Raw genomic sequence first — 24,680 nt, 5'->3', positions numbered from 1 at the left:
AAGGATTTTTTTGCAACGGCTTACGAAAGTTTTTCGGTTATTACCGGTTCTTATCACTCCTTTCTAAGAAAATATATGAAAGAACCTCAACTGAGCTGAACAATACAACACTAGTACTATCAGTCGTTTTCCGATTTCACGGAGTGAGTGACGGATGAAGTGAACGAAATCTTAATGTTTTCGTTTTCGCGAACCGTCAAGGGGAAAATTTACAATTTATAAACAAATAAAGTAGATTCCCGTGTTCGTGCCGTGTTCCTTGTTAAACTTTGTTCATCGTGACTTCACAGTGAATAGACATGGAGGACAAGTTGATGTTAGACGATGTAATGTTCTTGAGAGAAAGGGTGTTTTTCGCAGCCAGGGACGGGATGTCCTTAACCCTGTACGCATTGATATACGAAAAGAATACTGACGAAATAGATGATCTATTGAACAGCGTGAGTAAACCGTTGCCTTCCTTTCAAAAATGTTTGTAGATTTAGAATAGTGTTTGCAGTTTTTCTTGTGTCATCTTGCTATTTAGAAGTCACGTTACTTACGTTCTATTTATATCGCGGGGTACCTTATGCGCGTTATGTAGTTATCTGTGCGTTGTTTAATTATTTTACGCGTCTTTATCGTGATATTTACGTCGTTCTTCATTGCTGCTGGGTAACCTTGATGTGGTCATAGAAATAGATTACTTTGTATATTGGTCTGGCTCCCTTTTGGCGATTGCTTTGTGATATTTTGGTGCACTTGCAGGTAAATGACATGTCATTGAACTTTGTTGATGGATTATTTATATTTGTTTCAGTGACACCGAAATATGTTTTCATACAATTGCTAAATTTATGTATTTTTACACCATTGGCTATCCATTCTAGATTTAGTAGATTTTTTATTTATGAATAGGTTTGTTACCTCTGCTTTCTTACTCACATGCACCAGCAGCCAATTAAGTGGTCTGTCAATTTTTAAACAACTTCAAATGAATATGTTGCTGAAGTCCGTTACCGTCCGTAACTGTTAGATGCAAGTGGCGAGTTGCCGTTCATTGTGGCGTTCTAAGGGGGAGGCCTTTGTTCAGCAGTGGACGTCTTCTGGCTGATGATGATGATGAAGCGATGATCAACTTTAGGGTGGTAGACCACATATTTGGCAGATGGTATATATCGATGGTTGAAAGGAGAAATTGACTAAGCAATTTTTTTTTAAGAATTATTTTTATACATGTTTGGAATCAGAATTTTTTTCTGTCATTTGAGCGATGTCTCTAAAATAATGCTTAGTCAATTTCTCCTTTCAACTGCCAATATGTTTAGTTGCTATTGTGTTAAATTGTGACTAAGTAGTAGTTTTATCTACACTACTTCCTTATCTTTTGCCGAGTCATATATACTAACATATTTGTTTTTATGGTAGCAATCAATTTGTAACATGTTCAGATAATGACTTCAATGTTCATTCAGTAATTGTTGCAAAATATTTATTTCAATTTATCTATTTTTTGTTGCTTTCTATTTTTAGTAATTTTTTGACTAACTAATGAAGCATTAAAAAAAGTTGCTGAGTATCTTTGCCAATTTAACTAATTATTTGATTTCTGTAGTTTTTTACTTTTAACTTGTCTTAATAAAAATAAAACAAAATATTGGTTAGATTATGTTGTCCGATATCATTGAACATCTGAATCTCAAATAATTAATCCCAGAAACAATAATATTGTTCACTGCATTCATTATGTGAAATGATGGTTCAGTTTTTAGTATATAGCTCATCAACAATATGGCAATATGAAATGTATGGGCATATGAATGATAGCAGCAGTGGGCAGGTTCGATTCCCAGCCGGGGCAGATATTTGTATGAATAATATGAATGTTTGTTCTCAGGTCTTGGATGTTTAATATCTATTTAAATATGTATTTATCTATAAGAGTATGTTTATCCGTTGCCTAGTACCCATCACCATGTCTGTCCGTCTGTCTGTCTGTCTGTCCGTCCGTCCGTCCGCGGCAAAGCTCAGAGACCATTAGTACTAGAAAGCTGTAATTTGGCATGAATATACATAATGTTTTTTAGGGTACCTCCCATAAACATAAGTGTGGGTGATTTTTTTTCTCGACTAACCCTATAGTGTAGGGTATCGTTGGATAGGTATTTTAAAACCATTGGGGGGTTGCTAAGATGATTTTTCTATTCAGTGATCTGTTTGCGAAATATTCAACTTTTGTGCAAATTTTCATTAAAATCGAGAGTGCCCCCACCCCCTTAGTAGTAATTTGAGAGTAAATAGCTGCCTAAAATGAATGACACGCGACACAATATTTTGGGCACGTCACTGATCTGATCACAAAATGTATTATTATGCACTAGGTCCTATAAATGTGTCTGGTGCATAAGAAGCTGGATCATGCTATTTTAACTATTATTATTTTCCCAATAATCACAAACTATAAATTATTTGATGGCATGTCTATGATCTCATTAAACATTTCTTTAGAATCCCTGGCCTAAGGTATATATACAACAACTTACTTGCAAGATTCCTTACACAATACGAAATTTTAGAAAAATTATATTTGATTTTTTCGTAATGGCTACGGAACCCTATCCTGGGCGTGTCCGACACGCTCTTGGGCGGTTTTTATTATTCAGCAATATCACTAATATCAGTATCTATCAGTACGCAGAGCTTGACTGCCAATTTGTGACTGTACATATATATTTAGATAGCCATGGCATTGACTTTATTCAAGTCACAGTTTATAAAAGTATCCAATGTTAGTCACTACATTGATTCTTAGTCAGAAATTCTGATTATTCATGATCTAATTTGTTGGCATGTGCATGTATTAAATAGTTTTTTCACTACTCATGCCTTTAACCGCGTATTTTAACCTCGTAAGTTTTGAGTTAAATATATAGTAAAATTATAGTTTTGATTTTAGAAATTATTTTAATAAATTTTAAGTTCTCATTTCATTGCAATATTTGTACTCCTCATACTATGTTTAACAGTTAAGGTCACAGCTCATTAGAGCCACCCGGCACCTGACCAGCACCGCCTCAACTTTCGGTGTCCACTCGTTGTCGACAGGTGGTCCACGGGCGGACGCCGCGTTGACAACGAGTGGACCTCGCGTGGTCCACTAATTTCCTAGTAGTCACTATGGCGGCGAGCAGCGGGCTGTCACCGAGTGGTCCACTCGCCGTCCGCGCATGACAGACAACCTCGCGAGTTGGGCGATCCGGTGACGCTGAGGGGTTTATGTAGTGAGCGTATACCCATACAAATCCATATGAAGAATACGAGTACTAACCGCTCGAGGCGAGGCAGTGCTGGTCGGGTGCCGGGTGGATGTAATGAGCTGTGACCTTTAACCTTACCTTACAATTGATGTGTCCGTCCTTTATAAAGTACTAGCTTTTGCCCGCGGCTTCGCCCGCGTGGAATTCGGTTATCGCGCTCTGTTCCCTCAGGAACTGTGCATTTTTCCGGGATAAAAAGTAGCCTTTGTCACTCTCAGGCCCATAAACTATCTCTATGCCAAAAATCACGTCGATCCGTCGCTCCGTTACGGCGTGAAAGACGGACAAACATACACACAAACACACACACTTTCGCATTTATAATAATTTAAAATATTAAAATATTAGTTTGGATGTACAAGGACTTAGGAGGTTAAAGATCGTATTTACGCTGGATTTAACTAAGTTATAAGTTTAAGTTATGCTCTAGTCAGTAGAGCATAAAAATTAAATCCTAGAGTCAAGGTAATCGGCGCCAACAGCCATGGACAATAGAATTTTATAATAGGTTATAAATATAAAGTTTTTCCATCTTGTTGTCAAGAACCATTCCATCTTATTTTGTCTGAAGGATCTCTTTTGTTCTGTAACACCTGCGTGTAGAAGTTTTCTACCATCTGGCTGGCTTAGTAACTTATTAATATGGAGAAAAAATATAAACAATACAACAATACAAATATTCTTGTTGAAGTGGTCGCTGCTCAAGACAATAAAGTCGACAAAGATCAATACAATAAACATTTAATTTCAGGATGTATGCTGCGATGGAGTCAAATGCACCCCTCTTATTGCCGCAGCTCGGCACGGGCGAGAGGGCTCGGTCAGGATCCTCCTGGAGAAGTTCCGTCCTCCAGTCAGACTCGAGACAGAGGGCACTGTCAAATTTGACGAGTATGTCATTGAAGGTAAGCAAGAACCGTTCTTAAAAAATCTAACAGTCATTTTTGAAGAAATTAAACAATGTAGACAAGCGATCAGTAGGTCTACTACGAAATGCGAAAATCGAAGTTCGTATCATACTTACCGTCCCGTTCACGCTAATATTATTTCATACGACAGCGAGAGGGACGGTACGATACGAAATTCGATTTCCTACTGAACCTGAGAGGACGATGATGGAAATGATGTTTGCGAGTCATTAGTTTCACTATCGAAATTACGATGTTTTACTTCCCGTTTTTTTTTAATTTTAATTTTAAGGTTTCCAATTACTAACTAGATTGTACAACAAGAGCATAAAACGAGCCGGTATGGCGAGGGTGGATAGACACGTCGAGGGGGAAATGGATTTAATGCTAGAGTTTTAAACTCTGCTTTTCACTTCGATGGCGAGGAAACGAAATAGCAACAGTGGAAACAATTGTCCACTTACTATGTACCTTTTATTTTTCATGCATTACCATATAATTGTATTTTTTTAGTTTTATTCATTTATTTTGATTGATTTTTAATTTTATATAAATAAAAAATTATGAAAAAAAAAACATCTTTGTTTCTGGCTGTTGACACCAGTGCATAAAAAGTCATTTTATGTCGCCTAGATCCAGCATAAACACGAACTTTACGAGCATGAGATGTGAAAATTTTATTTTTGCGGCTAGAATACCTTTAAAAAAAAAAAAGAAAAGTGGAATACACTACACTCGAGGGATCTAGAATAGCTCCTAAATCCAATCCACCCCTTCTTCCTCAGTCGTTCATTGAATAGATCAAAGTACTGGCTTATCCTATTGAATAAATATCCCATTCATTTTACTTAGCTTTAAGAAGGGGATACCCTTCTTTCTGGGTTTCGACTACTTCTATGTACAACGATGCTAGAAGATACTTTACATTGCAAGCGATGGCGGATCGTTTTCTTTGTCAAATCCGACAAAGCCTTATTGCCACCACCGACTATTACACGTCCAGTCCTCAAATGTAAAGCAATATTGACTCTTATATCGTTGGTAAAGGGATCAAAATTGCATATTAGCGTTGAAAGGGATACCGCTTCATGAACGGGATTTGATAAGTAATGGTTTTGTTAAGCAAAGCCTTACGAAAAACCCCTTCAAAGACCCTGGAAGGGGATATCGAGACCGAAGAATTGCGAAACTGAAGTGGCAGTGGGTGGGGCACATTGCTCGCAGGACTGATGGCCGATGGGGTCAGAAGGTTCTCGAATGGTATCCGCGACCGGGAGACGAGCTGTCGGTAGGCCTCCAACAAGATGGAGCGACGACCTGGTTAAGATCGTGGTGGATGTGGAATGCACAAAACGTCTGAGTGGAGAGCCTTGAGAGAGGCCTATGTCCAGCAGTGGACGGCTTTCGGCTGACATGATGATGATGATGATGATACACTAAGGTTAGCTATGGCGTACGTAGCAAAATGTTCTATTCTGTAATAGAAATGGTAACTCAATTTACTGTGCGAATAATTTGTTGCTATTAGCCATCTGTTCGCAGGTACGACGTAATTGTACGCTTTTGCAGTATGAAGGTACCTATTGCCAACAAGAAACGAGAGATCATTGCTTCTTTTTTTTATAATTATGCGTAGATGACTGTCTAAAAGTACATTTCTCAAGTACAAACAATGGACTCGTTTCTGCACATAATTTTGTCAAGTCTCGCCCCAAACAAAGAGATCCCAACTCTTGTAAACAGACGCGTTGACTTGTTCGCACGCCACGTGGCAGGCTCAAATTAGAAACTCGTGAGCGAGTCGATTTTAATGACGACTTCTTTCGAGTTTAAAAACAAACCGGGGAAAAGCCGTAGTTGTTGGCACTTGTCGATTTCCTTCATTGGTTTTTAAAGAAACAGCGAACAAATAAAAATAAAATGAAAATTCTCCATCTCCCTCCAGGGCTACTAATATCACTATTCATGTTGAGGCCCGTCTTACGTCAATTTAAAGTGTTATTTCTCCAAGATAAAAAAACAATGCCCAGAAAGTCCACCCCTAATTCGGTTCTTAACCCTTTAAAAATGTGCAAGTAGCATTACCTACATTGCTGCGCTCTATTGACCACTTCAAACTAGTTTTCTTTACGACCTCGCAATGTAATAATAATAATATTTTTTTTTTTTTTTTATTCAGGTATGACCCAAGAAAAATATTGCAACATGCATTATTTTTCTTGCAAGTCTAAACACAGTCTTTATTGTCTAACACAGTTGGAATCTCAATCGTTGTGCTGTCACACGGTATGAGAGTAAAAAGAGATGGTGAATGCGGTCGCGAACGTCAGCGCTTTAGACAATACGGCCTCTTTAGCTTTAAATTTTACTCTAAAACACGCTATTATGGCCGTCGCTAACTTCATGTACGCACATTGCGACTGTCACCACATACACCACTTTCACACGTGCCGTTGACATTTAACGCCCTTAATCCTGATTGATCTGTACACTCATCCCAGGCCCTACTACGAAGTGCTAAATTCGGACTTCGTATCTTGCCGTCCCGCTCACGCTTATATTATTTAAAACGAGAGCGAGAGGAACGGTACGATACGAACTTCTATTTTCGAATTTCGTATTTGCCCCCCTGAAACAAATGAATGCACGGTTTACACGAAACACGGACTTGTACCGACGTGCTTTCGAATCTTGGCTGGATTCCAGATCGTTCTTTGTTTGCCTTTATGATTGAGTGGAATTAATACGTTGATAGCGTATGTGCCGACAGCTGTTCCTTTATTAGTCATTGCTGACGGTACCTTGAAATGTGATTAAATTAATTAAATAAATAAATAAATATCACGGGACAATTCACACCAATTGACCTAGTCCCAAAGTAAGCTTAGCAAAGCTTGTGTTATGGGTACTAAGCAACGGATAAATATAATTATATAGATAGATACATACATATTAAATACATATTAAACACCCAAGACCCGAGAACAAACATTCGTATTTTTCATACAAATATCTGCCCCGACACGGGAATCGAACCCGGGACCTCAAGCTTCGTAGTCAGGTTCTCTAACCACTAGGCCATCTGGTCGTCACAATTAAATAAGATGATTTACTTATTAATTTTATTATAGGACTTAAAGAACCCAATGATTATGGTTATAATTGGTAATTGTCAGGACGCAAGATGTCGAAAATGATGTTACCGATGTAGAGTTAAGTATGTCATTATCATCATCATCATCATCATCAGCCGGAAGACGTCCAATGCTGAACAAATACCTCCCCCTTAGAATGCCACAATGCAATGGCGGATCCACCGTTGTGGGCACGATGGGCATGCCCACAACCACAAACTTGTGACGACACACTTTCACGGTCTATCGAGATGCTTGGATGGCCAATGTCTTGATGCGAGGAAAAAGGGAAATAATCATATTCAAAAGTCGTTCATGCATGAGTCATGATTTTTCATGAGTTAGTTCACGCTCCGACCGATTTTCTGGTGGCTGTGACCACAACCTTTTTTTGAGGCCTGGATCCGCGCCTGCCACAATGAACGTCTACTCGCCACTTGCATCCGGTTGCCCGCAACTCTCAAGATGTCAGTCATCAAATGATGATGATTGATGTTATCAAGATTGTATCGAACTAGCTGTTGACTCCGATAAAATCGAAAGAAAAATGAAAAAATCAGAGTTTACTATCGAACTATGTCACTAGCGACTCCGCTGCGTAGAATTCGTTTATCGCTATCTTGCCGAACTATGTATGTTTCGGGATAAAAACTATCCGATGTGCTTCCCCGGCACTCAAACTACCTGTATACAGAATTAAATCTAAATTGATTTAGCTGTTTAGACGTGATGAGGCAACAAAAAAACAAAAAGACGTACAAAATTAACACTAATATGAGTATGAGTGGGATGAAATTTAGCCGCCCCTGAAAGTCGTTGCCCGTCTTCTTATGAGGCCCATTGTTACATTTCAGTAAAAATTGACCCAATTATCTTCCAGGTGCCACAGCACTATGGTGCGCAGCGGGCGCCGGCCACCTAGGCATAGTGAAGCGCCTCGTCCGCGCAGGCGCTAACGTGAACCATGCTACGAAGACACTGAGCACACCGCTCCGCGCAGCATGCTTTGACGGCAGACTCGACATAGTGAAATACTTGGTGCGGCACGGGGCAGACATACATAAGGCTAACAAGTATAACAACACCTGTCTTATGATCGCCGCGTATAAGGGACATTTGGATGTGGTGAGTATATGGGCTAGATTTCTAAAAATATATATTAGTTCAATTAGATTTTCAATAAATTTCCAATGAAACAGAAAATCATCCACAATTGACAAGATTTCATTTTTTTAACACCTGTAAATTACTACAGGAATCGAAAGAGTTTTGCCTCCTGAACATGTTAAAATATTTATTATAATTGATTCCTCATATTTAAAAAAAATTGTCTGAATTTGCCAACACTACCACAGAATAGATATGTTTCCTTTGCCCTTTTCACCGGAAAAAGGAGCTGTCATAATTTTGGCAACGTCTAGCAACGTCTACGTCAGATTTACGTGATCTTTTAAGCTAGACAAATAATGGATCTATTGTGTGGTGTTTTGGAGTTACGCCCTTTTAAGATAAGCACATCTTAAAAAAAAAAATAATAATTAATAGTTGTAGCGAAATTTTAAAAATATCAGCGTTTTTCTCTTTCCAAACAGAATACAGAGAACGAATCAAATTATAGTCTTAGAAATATGAAATCTTGTCAATAGTCGGTTAAAGTTGCGTGTGACGTCACACCTAGGCACAGTTTTTATTTTGTGTGACGTCAAGGGCCCGACTCTCGAATTTTGACGCGTTTCATCTTAGTAATTTTTTGTTTGACTGACAAATGGAAAACATACTTTCGCGTCCAACATTTTATGGTCATCGAACTGACGGACTAAAAAGATTTTTTAACCCAGGAATCTACCCAGTCGAGAACATAATACAGCACTAGGGAGTACTCATATAACATGGTGATACAAAACGGGAAAATAAAACGAAATACGTCAAAATCATCAACGTCTATTGAAAAATAAGGAAGTAACGAGCAAATATATTTGCGTTCCATCTCTTTTAAAAAAAATGAAATTTACTATGGACTTTCTGTAGTCGTTCTGTCATATGACGTCAGAATATGACATATCAAGTCTCTCTCTGTCCAACTAATTGACAATTTGCAATTATCTACTTATATTTTCGTATTTTTTAAGATGTGTGAACGCCACAGTCGGCAAAACACGACAGCTGAAAAATCGTGCCATATAGGTGCCATGTCGGCATTTCATGGCGCCTATGTAACGATTTTCAGATTTTTTTTATTGTCTTTGGCGTCTATTATTGGCTTTGGTGTCGTTCATAAGGTTAAAAAAAATACTGTTGCTGCTGTGTTACGATAAGAAGTACAACGTTCAATCCTTCACTCTGGCTTATCTTTTCTTTAAAACAGTTTAATATAATCAATACTTTCTTGTTCCAGGTACAATTTCTCCTAGACAATGGCGCTAGAGTGGACGAGAGGGCGCTATGTGGCGCTACGGCTTTGCACTTCGCCGCGGAGTGCGGCCACGTGGCGGTGGTTTGCTCCCTAATCGATCACAACGCTAAAATACTAACCAATCAGAATGGTACGTACAGATGTAGTGCAAAATTGTTTTCCATCGTATTTTTAACCCCCGACGGAAAAAGAGGGGTGTTATAAGTTTGACCGCTATGTGTGTCTGTCTGTGGCACCGTAGCTCTTAAACGGGTGATCCGTTGAATGCAGTTTTTTTATTTGAAAGCAGGGTTTCTTAGACGTGTTTCATCAAAATCGGTTCAGCCGTTTTTGAGATATTAAACTTTGAAGTGACATAGTCTGGGGTTTTGCAACTTTTTGCTGGTTTTTATCTAGGAATGATCACATCATGATGTGGGAAAGACATCGATAATTGAGTTTAGTGATATAGGAACTCCTTACCTGTGTTTTAAATCTGCACCCTAAATGTCTGGTTATCTAGCTCCAACCCAACAGTATACCAGCTTTCTTTAAGCCCGGTTTAGAGCTCCTATAAAACTCGTGCAAGTTGTATTACATTGCCAGGCCGTAAAGCGAACGAACTGGTTGATCGAGCCTGTATAATGTACCATCAGCCAAATATGTGGTCTACCACCCTAGAGTTGATAATCGTTTGCATGTCAAAAAAAAGTCTCAACTTGAAAGTTCGACTTTAGCGACATATTCATTTGATAGGAACTTGTTTGAAAATTGATAGACCACTTATTTGGTTGATGGTACCTTTCACGATTTTTCTTGTAGGTCTAACTTGGCTTTAGTTTAAGGCTATGTCGATGATCTAAATTGCTCCACGCTACTTATTTACTGTTTTTTTTCAAGGTATGACCCCACTGCAGTGCGCGGCGGAGCGTGCGCGTGCGTCTGTTGTGGAACTACTGGCGGCCCGGCCCGAAGTTACTCGCGCACAGGCCATTGAGGCCTACGAACTGTTGGGGGCCTCATTTGCCAACGACAAAGAGTATTACTGCTTGAGGGTGAGTATTGTCACACGGCGGCCACGACGTACAAAATACGCGTTCTTGAATCTACATAAGCACGACGTCGTCTGTACACGCGTCAATGTGTGCGTAAGATACACAGGGCTGACTATCGCAAAACCTTAGTACTATAAGTATCTACTACCAATGACATTTAAAGGTAGGTTTAAGGGTAGGTGATATGTAGGTATGGCTTAGATGTGCAAATAAATGTAATCGTTAATCTTACCTATTTATTTAAACCTGCTTAAAATGTGTCTGTCTGTGTATTTAAGCATTATTATTTTCAATTACAATAGATATACGACTACAAACTTGTATTAGTGTATTAATCGCGATAATTTCAGAAATCATTATTTATTTATAAAAGGAAGTAGGGAGGGTACCGTTACCATTTCGCAAAATTATTGCTCCCGAACTTAGTGCCGTGCGGCTGACATATATCGCGTTGCGCACCCGACTGCTTTCCTGCGGTTTTCCTGCAATCTGCGCTTGAGGGGTGGGGTAACTCGAACCGGTGCGGGGCGGAGTGTGGCCATTCTGTACGTTAGTACTATTATATATTCTGTGGTATTTTGTTACCCAGCCGCGAGTGGTGTGGGAAGTGGTGACGGAAGGCTGCAGAGTTTTTGTTCTTTAGTCTATTTATTACTAGTGTTCACCCGCCGCGTAAATCATTAAGAAAAGTCGGAAATCTTATTTGTAGATTTCTGTCTATCTAAGCCAATGCAATAACCATCTAAAATAACCCCAAACTGCGTGTATATTACTATGGAGTGGGGTTCTGCTAACATTAAATAGATATTCATATTAGATTCAGCATTTGAATTGTAATTCCGAGGTTTCACTGAATTCCCATGGGAATTCCAAAAAGTTATATCGTGGTTTTCACTGATGTTGCACTAAAAATAATTGTGCCAAATTTCAAGGTTCTAACAGAGCAACAAGCATACACACACAGACACATACACCCATACTCACAAACATTCACTTTTATAATATTAGTAGGATGGAACTTTGATCAACAAATGAAAATGTCGGTTCCAACAGGCCTTAACTGTAAAAACAATGTAACGACCACGCGATGTAAATGATTCTTATAGTTTGTGCTACTTTTTTCAGATGGCATATCAGTACTTGCGCAGAGCCATGGCGATGCGATACGATACGCGATATGGGATTTTGTTGAAGAAACCTGCAGATCCTATACCGGCCTACGATAATTGGAAAGAGAGCACCACACTACAGGTTTGCTTTCACGTGACACATTCACAATCACTTTGTAGTTTTTCTTTCTATTTCTTTCTATATCTCTGAGCTATGCCTAGTCTTCGAGAGAGGTTGGGATCGCCAGAGGCCGGAACCAAATGGGCAGATAAATATTAAACAGTTGTGGGTGAGCGGTTGGTTCCGAAAGAGTGTGACGTCTGTCGACGCCACATAGATGTCGCTAGTGCTGCTGCTTAAGTAGCAAAGTAGAAATAAGCAACCTGAGATATGTATGCATAGGAAAAAATCGTGTCTAGATTCCTGTCCAGCAGTGGTGTAGGGGTTATAGCACGCAGCGCGGAATGCTAAGGACCTGGGTTCGATTCCCAGTGCTGGTCTCTTTTTCTGGTTTTTCTGTGCATCCATGTCTCAGTTTGTATTTTCGATGTGGTTTCACGGGATACCCGTAAAAGTAACAAATTTGGAGTTGAAATTAAAAATACAAAAAGACTCCAAAAAAAAAAACAATCATAAATATTAAACAGTTTTTTTGTGTCTTTAGACTATGGTACCGCTGTCTAAACCATGCAGGTTGCAACTTGTTCAAGGACTTTTAAGCTATCAACGAAAGAAAGCGCTCTTTTTACTTCAGTACGGTATCAATAAATACATAAATAAACACATAAAAAATACATAAAACTATCCGGTATTCGGCTGAATAGTAAAATTGTCGCCGGATAGGCCGAATACCGAATATAGCCCGGGTATCCGTTGCATCTTTAGTTGATGGTTTATTACCGATTTCAGGAAGTGGAGCGCCTCCACGGCAACGCTCACGGCTTACACATGGAGGGCCTGGCGGTCCGCGAGCGCGTGTTAGGGCGCCGCTGCCCCGACCTGCCGCACCCTATCGTCTTCCGCGGCGCCGTGTTCGCCGACGAGGCCCGCTTCGACCGCTGCCTCGCCCTGTGGCGACACGCGCTTCTGCTGCGACAGCATAACTCGGTGAGTCTACGCTTACTGTTTAAGAGCTATAAGAGTTATACCTGCTGAGCTGGCAACGTTGCATTTTTGTTAGTTTTTTCTCGATTATTCCATAAAAATTTAATGAGAATCAAAAATGTGGTCTGATAGAACTGTTCTTAATATATAACTAAATGTGTCTGAAACGTATGAATGGACTGTAATAACTAAAAAGCAAACGAAGAAATAATATGATAAAATTGAAATATAATATTTTGACTTGATAACACAACCACCACGGCTATATAACCGGCTATATGTATATAGCCGTGGTGGCCTAGTGGTTATATATACAAAAAAAGAACTTTCAAAAAATCGCACCAAAAATGTACAAAATTCCACGGAGTTTGCGGTGACAGTGTCTGCACTGCGAACAATTCATTCGTGATTTAATTAATAGTAGGTACCTATTGTTGAATATTATAATGTTAAATAAGGAGTGTAGTATTCGCCAACAACTGTTTTGCAGTTTGACAAGTATTTGTCATAAATTTAAGTATTTACAAAAAATACAGAAAAAGTAAAAAAAAAAAACTGCAATAAAATAGACTTTTATATTCTCTAAAAACGAACAAATGTTTAATAACAATTTTTAAAGAAAATAAAAGTAACACGCATAATTATTGGAGTATACACATTAGCTTATATATTAAAAACAGCTAATTTTCATTAATTTTTATGGAATAATCAAGAAAAACTAACAAAAATGCAACGTTGCCAGCTCAGCAGGTATAAACGCTCTTAACTTGACAACTCTAGAGTTTAGCACAGCTCTAGTAGAAACAGCTGAGTGGAGCGAGTATAGGTATAGTTGAAACATTTTGAACTGAGCTCATCCACTTAAGACTACAATGCATACATGAGCTCAGTTCAAAATGTTTCAACTATAAATGAAGCGTTTCTATTGGTGCATGACGAACACATTCTTCGTATATTTCTGGGGATGAAACGCAGCCATCAGCCGCCATTACGGACGGTGCTGCATTACATACTGATGATGGTAGATATTTTAATAATTTTGTGTGTCTCGAAAGTTTTAAATCATCATCATCATATTGAATAAGATAATTTATTTGTTTTCAGGTTTCCGTCGTCAAAGACTTGCTCAGGTTTGCTCAAGTGTTCTCGCAAATGATTCACATCGGAATAGAATTGCCTTTAGATCAGGTAAAGTGATCGCTCCATAAAGTTCCGAATTTATTGAAAAGTCGCTACTCTCATGTTTTGACAAATGCATGTTCTGATATATAAAAAAAAAATAAACTTTATTTAATAAAAAAATGCTGATTAACTTGATTAATCTTAAATTAAAAATATGTTTTGAGTTAAAATTAAAAAGGTAAAAAAAGGAGTCTGTAAAATTTGTTTGTACAATGTGATCACAATTTAATTATTCTAACATTGCTAAATATACCGTGAGAAGCTCGCACGCGACACCCGTTGGAACCCTGTCGCAGGGGGCCTGCGCTACTCTCATAAAGACTTATTTACCTTATTATTATTTTACTTATTATTGACCTTATCTAGTGTAACGAGTATATTGAAATGTAGTGCTGCTCCGAAATATTTGATAACCTCGTCTACGATATAATTAATGGCAACTACAGATGTAATAATGTTTTGTCATCGTATTTTGTCCGAAAAGTTAGTATTTATAGTACATTTGGCTAACACAATGCACCTAATATAATTATAAGTAATACTAACGGATCCCTAATGTATTTTATGTCGCACGGGCGGTACTAGAATTACAAACATCGACTCATTAAAGCCCTCAGTCTTCGGGCTTCTAATAGACTCGTTCGTAATTCCTTATTTACCGCCCTTAAGACACAATGTACTATTAATAAAATAAAACTTGTATTTTCTTTAGGTTTTCTACGTATTAGAAGCATGTGCAGAAGAGCTAAGGCGGGGCACGAATAGACTGGAAACACCGCAAGCGAATCATGACCCAGAGTCCTTAACAGTAAGTCACCTTTTCCTATACACTGTGTCATGTTACCATACCATCTATGTCTGTAGCTGAGAAGGAATAGGATACTTTTACATTTTAATTGATTACTATTTTTAACACAGTTTTGTTAGTTAGTTTTTATACAGTCGTGGTTGCCTAGTGGTTTGACCTATCGCCTCTCAAGCAGAGGGCCGTGGGTTCAAACCCCGGCTAGCACCTTTCGAAATTCATGTGCGGAATTACATTTGAAATTTACCACGAGCTTTGCGGTGAAGGAAAACATCGTGAGGAAACCTGCACAAACCTGCGAAGCAATTCAATGGTGCGTGTGAAGTTCCCAAACCGCACTGGGCCCGCGTGGGAACTACGGCCCAAGCCCTCTCGTTTTGAGAGGAGGCCTGTGCCCAGCAGTGGGACGTATATAGGCTGGATGATGACTAGTTTTAACGCGCGGTTTCGCCCGCGGCAGAATGCCTTCACGGTAATGTTACAAAGTTAGGCCTGTAAACTTTTCGGCCCAGCCTATATATCCCACTGATGAGCACAGCAGCACAGGCCTTCTTTCAGAATGAAAGGGCTTGAGCCGTAGTTTCCACGCTGGCCTAGTGCGAATCGGGAACTTCACACACACCATTGAATTGCTCTGCAGTCCGCTGTTATGTATGTGCAGGTTTCCTCACGATGTTTTTCTTCACTTTAAAGCTCGTGGTTCAAATGTGATGTAGCACACGAATTTCGAAAAACTCAAGAGGTGCTAGCCCGGTTTTTGAACCCACAAGCTTTTGCTTAAGAGGACATAGGTCGAACCACTATGCTATAACGGCTAAAAAAAGACCCCAAGGGTCTGTCGGATAAATGTGATGACGTCTCCGTCTATTCAAACAAAACAAACAGAGACGGCGTCACATCGTCAAATAAATTTAATCAGTGGATGGCGAAACGGGGGGTAAGACGTTGAAACTAGATTTTAAATGTACAAGTGATCTTTTCCTTCGAAGCTTTGTTCTTATGTTTAGTTTACTTTAGTGCCCAGTTAGTGATGTCCTATTGTATGACAATCGTGTAGGCATGCTTCACCATTGTAAATATGTAGTTGGTGTACCTAGTAAATTATTGATACCTCTCGAATTAATATTGAAAACAACACTGATAGTTTTGAAAGGATTATTCGCTGTAGTTCATTTGGCTGTTCCTTCGATGGAACTATAGCGGTGTTTTTCGCACTAGTCTTATCAGAAATTGGCCAAAATCTATTAATATTTAGTTTATATGTAAAGGCTAGATCTTGATTTTACTTCACAATCCCCTTAATACATTTTAGTTTCCCGTGAGTCAAGAGTTTTTTACAGCAGTGTGGACGATTCGCTATAAAAATGTGACGCAAAAGGAACGTCCTTGAGTTTTCACGTGTATTTAGAGCATCAGTGTAATCGATCCTTTATTTGTGACACTAGCATTATTATTTATTACTATGTGTGTATGTATTGTCAATACAGTTTTTTTGAACTTGATTTTTTTTGTATGTTTTGCGCAACACAGACCGTATTATGTAGTTTTTGTTATAAACGCATGATCTGTTAAACTTTGTGAATTTATTTGTGATTTTTTATTGCAAAATAATCAAATAAATGTTAGTAGATTCAGCATTTTTTTCAGTAAAGTATAATCGATTTAACTTTATTACTTCGTTGTATCCGAGTTTATTTATTATTTTTGAGTATTTTTTTTATTGTAGTGAGCTAAGTATTGGGCAGTCAGTTACGAGAAAAAACTTCAAACAATTTTCAGGGGTGGTATTTATTTCATAATGGAAAGTTACCCTTCCAAAAAGAACAATTCTAACCGACTTCTGAGGTATCAAACAAAAAAAATACAAACGAATTGACAACCTTGTTTTTTGAAGTCAGTTAAAATTAAGGCACTCTAGCTTGTGTCGCCCTCCAAATTGCTATTTCATAATATGACACCGCATGTACTAACGTCGCGCGTTGTACAGTCGACCGCACAAGTATTGATCTCAGAGTTTGTGCCGGGCATACGGTTTGCAGGAGGAATACGAGAGCAACGTGCGTACAGCACTGTACCTAGTCGCCGTGGCTGCCAGGCTGTTGGAGAATGACGATAACAACGAGGTAAGCAATCATAGCAGTAGAACTAAGGTTACCGACAACCCGAAGAATTGCGTAACTGAAGTGGCAGTGGGCGGGCACATTGTTCGCAGGATTGATGGCCGATGGGGTCAGAAGGTTCTCGAATGGCGTCCGCGGACCGAGAGATAGAGAAGTAGGCCTCCTGGTTAAGATCGCACGACCGCGTTGGATGCGGAAAGCACAAGACCGGTCTGAGTGGAGAGTCTTGGGGGAGGTCTATGTCCAGCAGTGGACGTCTTTCGGCTGGCATGATGATGATGATCATGAAGAAATCATGACACCGAAATAGCCAAGTGAATTATACCTTGACAAATTCATGCATGACACTGTAGAACCCTGCCGCAGTTAGCATTTGCCGCACGTATCAAAAATACTTGATAAGGGCAGCAGAGGCTCCCTGCGACAGGGTTCGAGTGTCACATGCGAACTTGCCAAGCGAATTACCTCGTTGAAGTGGCAATAGGCGGGCCATATAGCACGGCGAAGAAATGGCCGTTGGGGCCATAAAGTTCTCGAATAGAGACTGCAGATCAGCAAGCGTAAGGCGTCCATCAACGAGATGGACGGATGATCTTCTTTTTTTTATACAATGTCCTCCTCAAAATGTCAAATTTTTGATATATGAACATCAAACTTTATGTCATTTATTAGCTTTTGCCCGCGGCGCCGCCCGCGTGGTATTCGGTTATCGCGCGCTGTTCCCTCGGGAACTGTGCATTTTGTCCGGGATAAAAAGTAGCCTATGTCACTCTCGGGCCCATAAACTATCTCTATGCCAAAAATCTCGTCAATCCGTCGCTCCGTTACGGCGTGAAAGACGGACAAACACACAAACATACAAACACACTTTTGCATTATAAATATTATATTAGTATGGATGATAGAGTTTGAAGTTAAAATTACAATAAGTCCTTTATAAAGGACTGTGGGCGTTAGGAGGATATATATAGGCTTGCGTTTGGCCACAATCACGCCTGATGGAAAGTGAGGATGAGGCCTACGATGGAGCACGCTTGCCTAGTCTGGATCTCCTAGGTCTAGAGGCCTCCTGGGTCTAGAGAGTCCTAGATCTGGTTGAAACCGCGGGTTCACGGTGGATGCAGGCCGCTTCCGACGGAAGCAACTAGAGGTTTAATGGGAGAGGCCTACCCATGTCCAACAGCGAACATCCCACGGCTGATATGATGATGATGATGAATATGTTTGAACTTTCCGACCTTTCCGATTCTTTACGAAACTGTTGATTTTATCGAGAAATAGTATTTGAAGATCCCTCCATTTTACAAGACCTATCCAACGACACCCCATACAGCAGGGTTGGGAAACCTTTTTTCGATTTTGTCGAAAGGTAGATTTCAAAAAAGTGCCCCGATTGGGAAAGTGTGCGTTTTAGAAAAGTGCACGTTTTGAAATAGTGCACCTTTTGAAAAGTGCCCTAATTAGAAAAGTGTACTTATTGGCAGCCCTCCCACCAGGTGGACTGACGACATCGTGAGAGTGGCGGGCGAGTTGTCGTTCATTGTGGCGTTCTAAGGCCTTTGTCCAGCAGTGGACGTCTTCCGGCTGATGATGATGATGATGACTTATTGGGAGTGTAGTTTAGCGGAAAGTGTACTTTTAGAGAAAGTGTGTTTTTCAAGCCTGACCCGTCAATTGATGTCAAGACTCCCGTGATATTTATTTATTATTCCTGTATTGTCTAGGAGACGGCGAGTGCGGTCCGGTGCGCGATATTCCGGCTGCGGGACGCGCGGCTGCGTTCCGGACAGACGCTGCTGCATCTCGCAGCGGACAGACGGACGCCCGTCGACGACTTCCACACCAGCGACGTGTGCCAGTGAGTCTACCTGACCTCCCAGGCTAGGGACGGCGAAATAGTTAATTTTGTTGTAGCTACAAACCCATTATTTTATGGACTATCTCCTAAGCACCTTAGTATGACAGTATTTTTAAGAAACTCTGTTACTGTTTTTACCTCCCCCCGTCACTCCTTGTCACACGTATTGCTATGAAATTGGCAATCGTTTGTTTTGTGTCACAAACCGCCAGACCCCCCACCCTTTATGGATGACCCCCAACGGACAGAATAACAATAAACAAATAAGAAGAACAATAAATAAATGAGCATTTCTAAAAAAGTTTGTACATTTGATTTGCGACTCCGATTTGGATAAAAATTTGCAGGTATGTAGAGTGAACGATACTGAGTCGTAATAACATAGTCTCTCAAAATGTCCCAATTGGTTTGTATGGAAATTTCCTTTTTTGTTACCAAAACTCTATGGATTTGCGGTAACAAAAAAGGAACTTTCCATACAAATTAATTGGGACATTTCGGGAGACTATGTTATTTAAACTCAGTATCGTTCACTCTATCTACCTGCAAATTTTTACCCAAATCGGAGTCGCAAATCAAATGTACAAACTTTTTTAGAAATGCTCATTTATTTATTTATTTTTATTTACATTATATACATTTTACCCAGAAGCAAGCTCTTGTTCTTTGAACTTGAACTTGTTCAACACAATCTTTCTCGCGCAGGTTTCCTTGTACGCGGACGACGCGGCTCCTCCTAGACTGCGGCGTGGAAATAGATGCGGCGGACGACGCGCGACGCACGGCTTTACACGTTGCGCTTATTTCATACCAGCTTGTACCAGGTACATACGTGTAAAGCATGGGACAAACAAACGGAACGTTCCTTTGACTACATTTGTGCAATAGTACATACAAGTACCATCCATTCCAGTCGTACCCTCACGAGGATCGTGGTGATCAACGGGCGGTCTACATTTGGAATGGGTTATTTGTTTCCATCGGCTTCTGTCCATGGCACCTCTGACGACGGAGCTAAACCTCGGTGACCTGGAGTCCCTAATTTGCCGGTGAAATTACTGGCACGTGAGGCATCCCATCTTAGGCCTCTAGGTTGGCAACGCGTCTGCAATACCCCTGGTGTTGCAGTTGTTTATGGGCGGTGGTGATCTCTTACCATCAGGAGACCCATTTGCTCGTTTTCCATCCAGTCAAATAAATAAAAAAATAAGTTGAAGTAGCAGTGGGCTGGTCATATCTGTCGAAGAACCGACAACCGCTGGAGTAAACGAGTTCTTGAGTGGAGACCGCTTGGCAAACGTAGTGTAGGACGCCCTCCGGCCAGGTGGAGTGACGATTTGCGAAAGGCTGCTGGTAGAAGCTGGATGCGTCTAGCCGAGGACAGGGCGAAATGGCGCTTTTTGGGGGAGGCCTATGTCCAGCAGTGGACTGCTATAGGCTGATGATGATGATACAAGCACAGAATAATGAAAAACAATATCGTCACATTCGTCACTACTTTTGATAATTAGGGCCTTATCAGACTTGCGAGCAGCGAGCGTATTTTGTATGTAGGCGACCACGCAATGAGCTCGCCGCGACTGATATTTGTATAGAAAACAAAAAAAAGTAAAGACCTAAGTTTTTTGTACTGCTTTATGGTGTGCAATAAAGAATATTTGTATTGTATTTGTGTTGTATTGTCCTAAGGCATTATTGTCTAACGCGCGGGCGCACGTGATCGCATTCAGCGTCTCTTCCCGCCCTCAACCTATACATATACAAATGTCGCCGAGACTTTTAGATGCATGTATTCTTTTATTTGCTCGTTCAGACAGATATTTTGTTTTATCAGACTCCCGGGAGCAGTGGGCGGAGGCGTTGCGATGCGTGGTGTTCGAGTTGCTAGCTCGCGGCGCGCACGTAGACGCCGTCGACAGCGACGGGATCACGCCACTTGTTGCCGCCATCGGAGGTATGATCACTGCCACTTACTAATACTACAAACTAGCGGTTACCCGCGGCATCGCACGCGTAAATCATTAGATACAGCAGTTAAATTGAGCTTTTGGTATTTCCAAAATTCCCGTGGGAGTAATTCCCATTTAGTTATTAGCCAATTGGAAGCAAGACCGCAACGTCAAAAATACCTCACGATACTAACGCCATCTAGCGATACTTCGCCTGTCTTTTAGCCCTCATTCGATCTAGATCCTTCTCAGGCTCTCAAACAATCGCCGGTCGGTTCAGTATTTTAAGCGTGAATGTGTAACAAACAAACATTCTTGCATATACAATATATTATTATTATATTTTAGAAGGACGCCAGTCTAACTCATTTTTTCCTGCACTATGTTGTCAAAAAAGTCGTTTCAACTCACACATCCATCCATATTATTAATATTATAAATGCGAAAGTGTGTGTGTTTGTATGTTTGTTCGTCTTTCACGTCGAAACGGAGCGACGGATCGTCGTGATTTTTGGCATAGAGATCGTTTATGGGCCAGAGAGTGACATTGGCTACTTTTTATCCCGGAAAAATGCGGGCAAAAGCTACTTTACAATAAAAGACATTTTCTCGCTCCCAGGTCCAGCAGAAACAGTAGTCCGAGCGGCGCTGAGCCCTAAGCTTTCCTGCCTCGCAGCAGCGACCCTAGCCCTCCACGGTGCCAAATACCAGCCATCACAGGTGCCGCGAGTCTTACACTCCTTCCTTACCATGCACGGAGTCATGCCGGTCAGCGAATGTTGAATACACGTGCACTGAACAAGGAGAAAATGTTGGTTGTTGGGTACACGTGCACTTAAAGCAAGAGAAGCTAAGTCAAGTGAGGTTGAAGTAATGTGAGTTCAGTCACCATCAGAGCGGCTAGATATGCTCATAAAAGCGCGAATACGAGTCTTTGTAATGTATTGTCTTTATTTGGTAAGCAAGAAAAGTAAATGGTGTATTGTTGGTTGGTGTAAAACAAGGCAAGCACAAAGAAGTAGGCTGAAAGTATAAAGTAAGTAGGTTTATGCGATGTCTTCTATTTGTATTGAATGGTACATTATGCTGAATATGACATGGCTCTACTATGTAGGTCAAAATCGCTGTTAACTACAATGTTCAATCAGAAATGTGCAAGGGCTTGATTTTTAATGAAGAGCTTTTTTCGCGAGGGAATCCTCAATGGACTTCAATAGATTTGGCACAGTAGGTGAGGTTAGATTTGTTTCGAATAGCCATGTTATGTAGGAAAATGTTGTTAGTAAGACATAGTCGAATTTAATGATTACGAGCATCTTACTCGATTTAAAGTACGTTTGAAAGTGCGTCGTGTAAGTACCGTTGTGGCATGAAACAACTTAATTTTCTTCATTTAATTCTTATTTGAAGACTACGATATTATTTTAATTAAGTCCAATCGAATTGTTACCGTGACAATCTTTCAAATGCAATTATGAATCATCGTTTCTGTGGCTTGATTACACCAGCCCTATTATTCAATTCTTAACTGCACTGTCGGGTTATTATCACATCGTCTAAAAAGCAGCTGGTCTAAGTAACAAATGATCTATAAAGTTCCCCGAATGTCTAGTCGGTCTCCTTTAGTTTACCTACATCGCTTCTTAGACCAGTTGTTTTTTAGACGAAGCGTTACTAACCCGCATAAAGACATTACTTGTGTAATTGAGCCACTAGACGCCATATTGCGCGTCGCGTCCATTTTTTGTCCGATGTAAAAGCATTTAACTCGGAATTTATGTATAATTTACGTATATTTATAAATATAGATATTATTGAACACAGGGTTAGAAAGTGTTCAAAAGTTTTAAACGGTGGCTCAATATATTTTATTTAACGAATTGTAGGGGTCAACTTTACATTGTGATAACGTAGATTTACTATAGGGTAAGCTATAGGGCGTAAATGAATTGAAATAGCAACACTAGACTACTTATTTGAACCTTAGCTCTCTATAAATTATGTCGACGGTCAGCAGCTTAGAATGTTCAAACGTAGCTCGTGATATTTTACTAATAAGTAACCTTGTCGAAATGTGTAGTTAATCGTGTGATTTTAATAATGTTTTTGATCTCTTATAATGGGATTAGATTTTATTAGATCAGTGATCGTTAACCCTAAAACGATCTATAAGACAAATTTCACTAGGTATTTAGGGGGGGTCGTTGGCCACTTTATAGACGATTTTGAAGTAGGGTCACCCTTTGTCCAATTGGCATATAGTGCAAATCACCAATGAGGCAATGAAAAGATAGATGGTCGCGGAGCACGGATAATTTCGCACAATGATATGTGTCCCTGTTGCTCGCGCGTATACTCGTATATTCGCCATCGCGCTCGCACACATTTGTATGAATGCGAAGTCTAATATTTACTCGCAAGTGACTGAAACAGTGGAAAGGAAAAACTACTAAGTAAAGCACCAAAATGTTACTTTTAGAAAATATTTTTTAGTTTAGAATTCATTTCCCAAAAGTAGCATTTTAGCGAATTAGTGGTTTTTCCTTTACACTTACGAAGTAGTGAAGGTCATAGCGCGTAATCCTTCGTGCTCCGCGACCGTAGTATAAGTAAGGTCCGTCGGCCATTGAAGAAGCAGCGGCTGTGCTATGTGATGCAGTATTTGACTGTTTTTGTGTATTTTATAAGTCAAAGTTTGACAATTTGTTTTCTTCACATGGCTGCTGTATGCTTTAATATACAACGGGACATAGTTTTGATGTTAAAAACTAAGTTAAAACTAACGCACAGAGGCAAAATTTATCTATAAGATTCATACCGTCATATCATCTTACAATTAAAAACCTCAAAATCCTCATGACGACATATTTTATTGACTTTTGTTATGGATAAAAGAAACTATTTGACTATGTTTTTGACATGTGAATATATTTCGCATGTTAGCGCAATTTTTTTTGGCAAAATAGGGTTGCAACTGCAACTTTGGGACAATGGCCGGCTCTGTGACAGGCTGGTATCGTGAGGTTCGTTTGGCAACTTTGACTTTTGTGTCACGTTTGTGATTGATACGAGCCAATGAGGGCTATCGCGAATGAATTCGCCGCTAGAGGCGCTAGTGTAGCGTGAGGTCTCCGAAATGTCAAATCTCATAGTTTTTGGGTGAGCTACGCGGGTTTATTTATAACTAGCTTTTGCCCGCGACTTCGTCCGCGTGGAATAGTAACTTTGGAAAGTATTTAATTTATTTAGGGTACCTATTCTGCCAATAATAGCACATAGAAACTTCTACGGTTTACTGAAAATAACCTATTTTAATACATTGCTTTATATCTAAACTAATTTTTTTTGTTCTTCCATTATTTGGTAAAACATAAGTATTCTACCCTGCCAACACAAAAGGACTAATTCTTCATAGTGAGCTCTTGACATCTTACGTCCTGTATTGTAAGTTAGGAGGTAGGATTATAATTAAGACGGCATTCTTACTAAGCATTGCTACACATATTTCTATACTTATAGTAAATTTGTTTGGAATTCCTTACGAACTTTCATCCCCATATTTTCAAGTAGGTATGAAAAATGACGAAATTTGAAAAGAGCCGGAACAAATGTTTTTTAGGGTTCCGTACCTCAAAAGGAAAAAAATGGAACTCTTATAGGATGACTTTGCTGTCCGTCCGTCCGTCTGTCTGTCAAGACCCTTTATCCCGTAAACGTGCGGAGTATTTATCGAGTTGAAATTAAAACCCTAAACTCAAAAAAGTTAT

General features: G+C 39.8%; 1 protein-coding gene across 2 annotated transcripts; it reads left to right on the top strand.

Annotated features, from left to right (window-relative positions):
* Positions 1-109: 109 nt before the first annotated feature.
* Positions 110-24,680, top strand: LOC141435250 (protein fem-1 homolog B-like). 2 transcript variants are annotated; one of them, XM_074097908.1, is made up of 14 exons: positions 110-440; positions 4,048-4,201; positions 8,219-8,463; positions 9,734-9,881; positions 10,631-10,785; positions 11,911-12,036; positions 12,805-13,002; positions 14,104-14,187; positions 14,894-14,989; positions 17,026-17,109; positions 18,831-18,964; positions 19,670-19,788; positions 20,799-20,918; positions 21,533-24,680. In XM_074097908.1, the coding sequence occupies exons 1-14, from the start codon at positions 300-302 to the stop codon at positions 21,694-21,696; spliced, it is 1,968 nt and encodes a 655-aa protein (XP_073954009.1). In that variant the 5' UTR covers positions 110-299; the 3' UTR covers positions 21,697-24,680. The 2 variants fall into 2 exon arrangements, with proteins under 2 accessions (XP_073954009.1, XP_073954008.1); XM_074097907.1 differs by lacking the exons at positions 18,831-18,964; positions 19,670-19,788; positions 20,799-20,918; positions 21,533-24,680 and having other exon boundaries at positions 16,999-17,663.

Source organism: Choristoneura fumiferana, chromosome 14 (assembly GCF_025370935.1).
Source record: "Choristoneura fumiferana chromosome 14, NRCan_CFum_1, whole genome shotgun sequence".
NCBI lineage: Eukaryota > Metazoa > Arthropoda > Insecta > Lepidoptera > Tortricidae > Choristoneura > Choristoneura fumiferana.
Note: the sequence above shows the minus strand (reverse complement) of the source record. Positions and strands in the feature narration are given on the sequence as shown.

Coding starts and splice junctions, on each gene's coding strand:
- LOC141435250 (XM_074097908.1), top strand. CDS start 300: ATGGAGGACAAGTTGATGTTAGACGATGTAATGTTCTTGAGAGAAAGG. Junction 441..4,047: donor TAGATGATCTATTGAACAGC/GTGAGTAAACCG, acceptor ATTTAATTTCAG/GATGTATGCTGCGATGGAGT. Junction 10,786..11,910: donor AAGAGTATTACTGCTTGAGG/GTGAGTATTGTC, acceptor TACTTTTTTCAG/ATGGCATATCAGTACTTGCG.